This window comes from Narcine bancroftii, chromosome 12 (genome assembly GCF_036971445.1).
Source record: "Narcine bancroftii isolate sNarBan1 chromosome 12, sNarBan1.hap1, whole genome shotgun sequence".
Taxonomy (NCBI): domain Eukaryota; kingdom Metazoa; phylum Chordata; class Chondrichthyes; order Torpediniformes; family Narcinidae; genus Narcine; species Narcine bancroftii.
The window spans coordinates 83123996-83133805 of NC_091480.1; the positions used below are offsets into that span (position 1 = coordinate 83123996).

The 9810-nt window shown below is 46.9% G+C and overlaps 1 protein-coding gene across 2 annotated transcripts in view; it reads right to left on the bottom strand.

Moving 5' to 3' along the window:
* LOC138747732 (inactive phospholipase C-like protein 2) overlaps positions 1-2730 on the bottom strand; it is a 190444-nt gene extending 187714 nt beyond the window's left edge. Inside the window, exon 1 of one of the 2 annotated variants that reach the window (XM_069907246.1) lies at positions 2399-2730. In XM_069907246.1, coding sequence (XP_069763347.1) covers positions 2399-2590 — 192 coding nt within the window. In that variant the 5' untranslated portion in view covers positions 2591-2730. The remainder of the gene's footprint in view (positions 1-2398) is intronic. The other variant, XM_069907247.1, reaches the window with a different exon arrangement.
* Positions 2731-9810: the final 7080 nt, after the last annotated feature.

Below are 9810 nucleotides of genomic sequence, written 5' to 3' on the forward strand. Positions count from 1 at the left end.
GGATAGGGCCAGGCTGTTACAGTGGCAGTGGCCAAATCCAGAGCTGTCTATAAGGAGCTTGTACATGCCTCTGGATGCTCAGGTTTCCTCCTCCTTCTCAAAAACATACAGGGGTGGTGGGCCAAGCGGGTATAATTAAATTTTACATTTAATTTCTAAGACCAGCCATCTTTTAAAAAATATTCCAGTGGTATGTCTGAACTTAAATTCTGCAACGGATCTGGGAATTAGGTCTACCCAATGATATATCTGTCAGGTCTCTTCCAACTGAGAAAACAGGATTTTTCCAGGAGCTACGTTCATGTCATTGGGAGAGGGTAAGGAGATAGGCTGCATCTTCTTCTAATGCTTTGAGCATTGGTCACACATGGTGAGACGGCTTCTGGAGCCTTTGCCATGAAGAGCTGGAGTTTCCGAAGTTTGGCCCAAGGATGATCAAGGAAGAGTGATACATTTCCAAGTCGCTCAGAGACATAGAGAGAGACAGTGCACCTGCAGCGTTATCTATCCAGGGCTCACGGGTTTGAAGGAAGCCTTGGTAGATGATCACAGTGCATTGACCGCGACATCAGTGGCTTCGGTCGGGGGCCCCGGGCGGTGTCACGCTTCCTACTGGGGCATCAAAGGCGAGCCATGCGCCGGAGGGGAGGGGGTGGGGGGAGGAAATCCCTGGCCTGTGAACTGCCCCGTTGCTCGAATGGGATGAGATCAGCCTCTTCTTATCCGAGAAAACGTAAGTGAAACTGAACAGTGTCAAACGTGGGTGTTTTGCACCGTGCCGTCACCTGCATGTCTCCCCCCCCCCCCCCCCCACCCCACCTCCCCGGGCAAACAGAGCCCCCGAACCCCTCCGCAGCATTTCTTTCTCCATCTGACTTCTCGAGTCACTCCGTTGGAACCCGGTTTGATCGCATCGAGGAAAAGATTGTTGGAGTTTGTGTTTTATTTAACCCACTCGGGTGGGAGCGAGTTCTTTTTATTTAAACCCCCCACCCAACCACCCCGCGATGCTATTTAAGCACCAGATGCGATTCAATTGCCTCCAATGTTCTGCTAATAAATCTATTCCCGCGGATAAATTGGATACAGGACACTGGAACAATAACGAATCTGGCAGACACTCCCTGAACTCGCTCAGACTCGTGTTCTCACCCACTCCACGCTCACGCTCGCTGCCCTCGGCCAGCCCACCCGCCCTGGATGTGGACGGGAAGAGGTCTTGCCCACCCGCCCTGGATGTGGACGGGAAGAGGTCTTGCCCACCCGCCCTGGATGTGGACGGGAAGAGGTCTTGCCCACCCGCCCAGGATGTGGACGGGAAGAGGTCTTGTCCACCCGCCCTTGATGTGGACGGGAAGAGGTCTTGTCCACCCGCCCAGGATGTGGACGGGAAGAGGTCTTGCCCACCCGCCCAGGATGTGGACGGGAAGAGGTCTTGCCCACCCGCCCTGGATGTGGACGGGAAGAGGTCTTGCCCACCCGCCCTGGATGTGGACGGGAAGAGGTCTTGCCCACCCTCCCTGGATGTGGACGGGAAGAGGTCTTGCCCACCCGCCCAGGATGTGGATGGGAAGAGGTCTTGCCCACCCGCCCAGGATGTGGACGGGAAGAGGTCTTGCTCACCCTCCCTGGATGTGGACGGGAAGAGGTCTTGCCCACCCGCCCTGGATGTAGACGGGAAGAGGTCTTGCCCACCCGCCCTGGATGTGGACGGGAAGAGGTCTTGCCCACCCGCCCTGGATGTGGACGGGAAGAGGTCTTGCCCACCCGCCCTGGATGTAGACGGGAAGAGGTCTTGCCCACCCGCCCTGGATTTAGACGGGAAGAGGTCTTGCCCACCCGCCCTGGATGTGGACGGGAAGAGGTCTTGCCCACCCTCCCTGGATGTGGACGGGAAGAGGTCTTGCCCACCCGCCCAGGATGTGGATGGGAAGAGGTCTTGCCCACCCGCCCAGGATGTGGACGGGAAGAGGTCTTGCTCACCCTCCCTGGATGTGGACGGGAAGAGGTCTTGCCCACCCGCCCTGGATGTAGACGGGAAGAGGTCTTGCCCACCCGCCCTGGATGTGGACGGGAAGAGGTCTTGCCCACCCGCCCTGGATGTAGACGGGAAGAGGTCTTGCCCACCCGCCCTGGATTTAGACGGGAAGAGGTCTTGCCCACCCTCCCTGGATGTGGACGGGAAGAGGTCTTGCCCACCCTCCCTGGATGTGGACGGGAAGAGGTCTCTCTCAGTGCGTTGGAGCCAGCCCGGGAGTGTCGGAGACAAGGTTAAAGCACTCGCTTTACAATCCGCGATTCATCCGAGGGGAAGGGTCAGCAAATGAAAAGTCAGCGGCTTTAAAATACACTTTCTTTTAACGCCAGCGGTTACCGGGAGGACAGGGCGCCCCTTTACCTTGATGATGCTTGGAAGCGGCGGAGCCGGTGTCCTCGGCGACCCTTCGCTGCTGACACATGGGTCACCCGGCTCCGGACATTTCCCGTTGGAGACCGCTCGAGTTTCGGAGAGGGAGCCGGTCGGGGAATCACTTGGAGCCTGAGCATCGGGCAGCCCGGGTTCAGCACCGTCTCTCTGTCCATCCGCCATGGTTAGAGGAACATGGTGGGCACGGAGTCAGCGCGGCCACATGCTGCGGAGCCCCGGGCGAGCCCGCACTCCCCGCTGGGGGTGGGGGTGAAACTCACCAGCGCTGCAGAGGCGTGTGGGCTCCGCGGCTGAACCCCCCCCCCTCCCCTCCCCTCCCCTCCCCTCCCGCTGCTCTCGTTTACTTCCTGTGAAATTGACGGATATAATCAGACCGGGCGTGTGTGACTTCCTCGTCTCCAACTCGTGCTGTGTTGCAAAGGACGTCCCTTCCCCAGACCCCCCTCCCCTTGAATAAAATCATTGCATCCTCTCGGGCTTCATTCAGCTCCGCGGCAGAACCTGTCAACGAGAGCAGACGCAAAGCACCAGCCTCTCTCGACTGTTTCCAGGCACTAAATTGGAATTCAAATGAATGGAGGGCTTTCACTGCCCCTGTCCCAGGGCAAATCATCTGTTGGCGCGGGGGTCGCACCGAGCAAGATGGGTTTAAATTCAAGTTTGCAATCATCTCAGCGTTTTAAAAGCAAAACTCTCTGCAGCTCTTCATTGTTTGCTGAGTTACAAAACATCTGCACTTTTCGTCTTTTCAGCGGCGCCCACTCTCCAAAGCATTCTGCCTGCACAGATCGGGTGCACGACTTGGCAATGCAATCTCCTGCCCAAGTTGGAGGGCATGCCGGCACACCCGGGGGGCGGGGTGGGGGGGTGGGGGAGAGAGCTGCTGGGACGACCCAGTGGGTCGAGCAGCGTCTGCGATGGTGGAGAAGGCACTGCAGGAGGAGCGTCCACCCCCCCACCCCCCAACCCATGTCCCTCCTGCGCAGAGGCTGCTCAGCCGCCCGACTCCCCCAAGCAGTGTTCGTTGTACCTGTGTTGTCCTCGGTGTCGCCTCGCCAGCCCTTGCACACAGTGTTGGTTCGCCACCTTTCATCCGAAATCAGACGGTAGCGGCCGATCGACCCTGTTATTTTAAAAAAAATAAAGAAAAATAACTTTCCGAAGAATTGGCCGATTGCCCCCCACGTCCCGGAGTTTGGAAACACACCTTCAACAAGAACGCTGGTCAACAAAGGAGTTGCTTCCTGAACACTTCTGAGTGTATTTTATGGAGTTCGGGCGGATGGTCCCGAAAATCCCCTTAAAGTTGTCCTATCACATACCACTTTTCAGAAATCACTTTTTTTTTTAAATTCCTGTTACATTTTCAGTCTACTTCAAGCATGAAAATTCAGCACTTGGACTTCCTCCCTGCTGATCCTGGTGGGATCAGTGACCAACCAACAAGGTGAAAGGTTGCACCAGGACATTGTGACCTTGGAAAAGTGGTATCACCATTTTTCACCAAAAACAGAGGGAACAAAATAAAATCAGTAAAGTGCACATGTCAGAGTCCTTAAATAAGTCTCTGATTGAGTTTGTTGTTGAGGAGTCTGATGGTGGAGGTGGAGCAGCTCTTCCTGAACCTGGTGGTGTGAGTCTTATGGCACCTACACCTCTTTCCTGGTGGCAGCAGTGAGAACAGAGCATGACTTGGGTGGTGTAGATCCTTGATGATTGCTGCTGCCCTCTGATGGCAGCGTTCCCTGTAGATGTACTCAATAGTGGGGAGGGTTTTGCCTGTGATGTCCTCAGCTGTGTCCACTACATTTTGAAGGGATTTATGCTCAGGGATATTGGTGTTCCCATACCAGCCCATGATGCAGCACACTTTCCACCACACCTTTGCCAGGGTTTCTGGTGTCAGACCAAACTCCTGAGGAAGTAGAGGCACTGATGTGCTTTCTTCACGATGCCATTGGTGTGTTGGGTCCAGGAAAGATCTTCCAAGATAGTGACTCCCAAGAACCTAAAATTTCTCACCTTCTCCACCTCTGATCCTTCCCCCACCCCCAACTCCAATGATCACTGGATTGTAAACTTTTGGCTTTCCTGTGCTGAAGTCAACAATTTAGTTTTGGTGAAATTGAGTGCAAGGTTGTTGTTGGTGCACCATTCAGCCAAGTTTTTCAATCTCCATCTGACAGAATAGATGATAATAGTGGGGTTCCTTTATTGAGGAGGGCACATGGAGTACAGTTACTTCAGGGGTCAGCAAGAGTTTTACAGCACGGTAACAGTGTCCATGTCAACTAAGTTGTCTACCCAAACTTACCCCATTTTCCTTGAAACATTTCCTATTACACACCTGTCCAAGTGTGTTTTAAATGTAACAATTGTACCAGTCTCTAACACTTCCTCTGGCAGCTCATTCCATACATCTACTACCCTTTGTATGAAAAACATGATCCTCAGGGTCTCCTTTAATTTGTTTCCCTGTCAGCATACCTTCCAGTTTTATATTCCCCTACCGTGACTATTTACCTCTGCTATGCTCATTGTTATATAATCTTAGAAGTCTTAATGAAAAGGACTATGGATCTGGATTTCATTGCTTCAGGGGGCTGTTAATATGCAGTTGCTGAGTGCAGTCAAGACTGGAGTAGGTAGATATTTGGACACTTAGTCTGAGAATTTGAGTCTCAAAATAGTGACAGAAGTAGAGAAGCCAAGAGCGTTCAATTGTTTATGTTGATGATTCAGCAAGGCTGAAGCTGATTGTGTAGAAGAACAATAGCTCCTTATTTGGTGAAGATAGATAAAGACTATTGACCATTTGGTAATGGACATGACCTGGTATACATGAACTTGTATGGAAAATTCTATTTGAATGTTCTGGAAAGCTGTAAGTGTGTCTGTATAAATATGCAACTTGTGAGCCACATGGCAGACTCCCTTGTGGTGAGTCTAGCTATTTGTGGCATTGTTTCTTGCCGTAACAGAGTTCTCATGCTTTACAAAGCATCAATAAAATACGATGAAATTTGTAATTATATTTGTGTTCTTTTGTCAAGTAATCTCAGGTCCATTTTCACAAGTCAAAATGTAGGGGATTGAGCGGGAAAGTGGATTATCAAATGATGGAGAAATCACAAGCATTTATTTACATCCTCCTTTTTCTTGCATCCTTGCCTCTATAAAGGAGTGTCAAAATGAAGACTCCTGCTTATCCGCATCGCACATGTTAAATAGACACTAATTTGAAAATGAAAATCAAAACTCTGCCAATCCTGGATACCTCAAATGTAAACAAGTGCTGGAAACTCTTATTTAGGCTGTCCAGGGAGAATCTGTGGAAAGAGAATCAAGGTTAATGTTTCGGGTTCAGGTCCTTTTGCTAGAACAAGAAGAGAGAGTTAGTTTAGGGTGGGAGAGGAATGGGTAGAATGAAGATCAACATCTCTGATAATTTGAAACAGCTTCTCTCACTAATGTTTACAGAAACCAATAGCTCTGTTACTAAAAGCCACTAAGAAAACATTTGCTCACTAAACTCATCATACAGATCACCTCTGGGAAATGTGCATAGTTCCTACCCTATTTGCATTGTTCTCTAATCATATTGTGTCTAACTGTTTTTTAATTGAGATACAATTCAAAATCTCACTCAGAGAGATTCCTGCTTGATGAAATAGACAGGATACTTCACTTTGGCGTAGCAGTGAATGCCCCTCTGCAATCTCATTAGACATCCTTGGACAACAAACCACAATGGGTTGGTTTGCAAAGTGTCGAGCAAACTTTGGACACCTAAACGAAATGGCGCATTCCCTAGTAACAATGTTTCCTTGGAGTAATACATGCAGACATTGTGATTGAAGTAAAAATACAATTCTGAAGAATCTCAGCTGGTCAAAGAGATATATAGCAAAGATAAAGATACATAACCAAGGTTTCAGGCTTGAGCCCTTCAAATTATAAAGCAAACTGTAGGCAGGTGCCCAAATGAAATGGTGGAGTGGGGGGGGGGGCAGGCAGAGGAGCACCGTCCCACAGGCAGGAGATAATAGGTGGATAAGGGAGGGAGGGATGGAACATTAGCAAATAAGAGGAGGAGGGTGGCTCTGTGAATGGAGAGGGAAGGGGGTGGAAATAAAGGAGGAAATAAGACAGGGATGGAGAAGAGAGGAGAACAGGAAGTAGACTAGCAGAAATCAGAGAAGTTAATGCCATCCAGTTGGAGAATGCCCAGATGGCAAATAAGGAGCTCCTCCTCCATTTTACAGGTGGTCTTGGCTTGAAAGAGCACAAGGTCATGTCAGTAAATATCGGCGGGGGAGTCGGGCATAGAATTCAAATGGAGATCCCTGCTTCGCTGAGGACCTTCACTCTGTCCGCTAACCTGCACAAAAAAAAGGTTTCGGCGATTGTGCCTGGCTTCTGAGATCCCCAATTTGGATTTACTATCTCCGTCTTGGGAGAAAAGTTTGATTAAACAAAATTCAGAAAAGAAAATGCTAATTCTGGAAATCTAAATAAAAACAGAAAATGGTGGGAGTCTTCAGCATGTCGGGCTGCATCTGTAAGAGAAACGGGGATAACGTTTCAAATTGGGAAGTTTTGACCCGATTCTCTTCTGTCAGTTGTAGGTTGGCCAGCAGAGCATTTGCACCATATTCTGTTGAAATTTAAGGGCTTGATTCAGACTGGATATCCATGAGAGAGAAAAAGAAAATCAATCAGTGAATCCTTCAGTGTCAAACATATAAATATTTAATCCTTTTCACCAAAGTATTTTTCTCACTAGAAAGAAATGTTATCAAGCCATTATGTATGAATATCAGATCAGGTGTGGGCTCTCTCCCAAAGGTACACTAATTATTTTTTATCCCCAGCTGAACCCATTCATTGGTTTAACAATATTACTTGACATCTTCAAATTTGTTCTCACCAAAATATCGATAGTTTTGAATTTTTTTAAAAAGTCTAAAATCGTGGGCAGAAGCAAATGTCCTCTCCTATTCTTAGAATTAAACAAAACTATTATAAGCCAGGTATCCTTAGGAACCTGCAACTTTCCTCAATGGACTCAATCAGTGTAATAAGTGGTTCACAAACACTCAGCTGGACAACTGCAGCATCAGCCCCTAGTGGGTAATTAAATCACTCCAGTGACTCCTGAGATGTTTCATCTTTCTCAGCCATTAAATACAAAGTAAATTACACACAATAGAGAAAATTCACTGCCTTTTTTCCAGAAATGACCAGTCGTCAATCAAAGTCTCTATCGAAAGGAGATTGTGTTGCCATATATTTATCAGTCTCTGAGATGTTTCCACTGAAATCTTCTTAAAAGTATTTTAAATCTACAATCAGAAAATATATTATCTGCGAGATTTTTTCTTCTTCCTCATTCTTCCATGTTGTTAAAATATATACATATACCAGTAAGTATTGTTACAAAATCTATTATAGGTATACCCCACCTTACAAAACTAGAGCGTTCCTCCGAAACCTGAAATGGCGTAAAGCGAAGACCCATTCACTACTACCGAAGGCTATTTTTGTAAAAGCATTAACCCATTCAAATCCTTTCGTAGAAGCGAACATGGCTTTCTTTGTAAAAGCAAATTTTCGAAAAGCAAGTATTCATAAATTGGGGTATATCTGTATAGGTAAGGCAGATACCTACACAGCATCAATACGTTGGGGACCAGAATACCGACGGAGATCCTTCTGTGAGAACTTAAGAGTGGAAGGGGTGGGGAACATTCTGAGCTGAGTTCTGAAAGGAGGGGGGAATTGACCTTTAAGCATCGATAACCATCTTTTGAATGATGGAGAATGGAAATGGGCATGCAAGTGAAAAGGGGAGGAGTTGGGAATCTCTTAATTTTCCCATCAGCATCAAGAATACACATTGCCACTGCACCACCCAGGCTTTACGTGCTAGAAAACAAAAAAAAATTTTTTTACCATCAGATTTAAAATATGTCTATTCTATCTCAAATTTCTTCTTCAACACTGCGTTCAGCCTCTGCGGCAAGTTTCTTAGAGGTGGATATTTCCAATAGTGTTCCATAAACTCTCCCTCATTGTGGGGGATAAGAATATCCCTGATAAAGTTAGAACTATACAACATGAAATGAAAACAAGCCTTTCTGCCTTTCTAGTCTGTGCCAAACGATTAGTCTCACTGACCTGGCCTCCAGTCCATTGCCCTCCATACCCCGCCCATCTATGTACCGGTTCAAATCTTTCTTAACTGTTAAAACGGGCAATGCATTCACCATTTCTAACATTGAAACAAAAAAATGGAAATATGTAGGCTGGGGGAGGTAAAAATCATAGAGTTCTTCTGAAAATAATCAGGATGCTTCTTTACATGAAATCACAAAATGCACAGTGAATTCAGAGAGGATAAAGTTATTGCGAAACCTCACAAAACGTATGCAGTGAAGCTTGATTCTGCTTTCTATGACTGGGTTCCCTTAGAGCTCAGAGAGAGCATGTATCTTGAAGAGGAAAAGGCAAAGATGTAATAGTACAGATTCTATCACCAATGTGCATAGATGGTCATGTAGGATGACTGTGATTGGCTGAGAGTGTAGCCCCACCTACTGGCAGGTCTTAAAGGATTGCTCGTAGCCAGACCAGGCCATTCTGGACTGGTCAACCTACTTGTGATATGCTCCAGTCTTTTAGTTCATAAAAGCCTTGATTTGGATCAACAAGTCTTTGGTTCTTTCGACGCGCATTTCAAAAGGTAGGTAATGAAAATACTTACAGATGTATATGCCTTTCTTCAAGAATGGCTCATTTGCTTCAAGTTTCAGGATTGAATTCGAAGACCAAACATTTTGGTGATCAGAAATCTGTGTGAAAGCAATAAAGGCATTTTGAGAGACTTAAAAGAATTTTGCTGTTGAGCATGAACTGATGACCAGGAAAATCTACAATGCCGATGAAACAGCATTAATGTGATCCTGGTGCAAAAACTTTGCACCTGGTTTTAAACAAAGCAAAGATCACTGACCTATGCGAATGCCACAGGAACAGGTCAAGTGCAGTTGCTTGTTATTGTGAATGGTTCCAAGCCAAGATGTTTTCAATCTTTTTCTTTCCACTCACATACCACCTTAAATAATCCCTATGCCATAGATGCTCTGTGATTAGTATATGTGGATGGAAAGAAAAAGTTTGAAAACCACTGTTTTAACTGTACCTCATTGACTCGTTATGTGCACGGTTTCATAACTCCAAAGGAAATGGGCCAATGACAATTTTTCTCAAACAAAATATTTCAGTAACAATTGGGTCTAGAGCAGAGATTCTCATCCTTCCCTTCCCACTCACGTACCACCTTAAGCAACCCCTTACTAATCACAGAGCACCGATGGCAT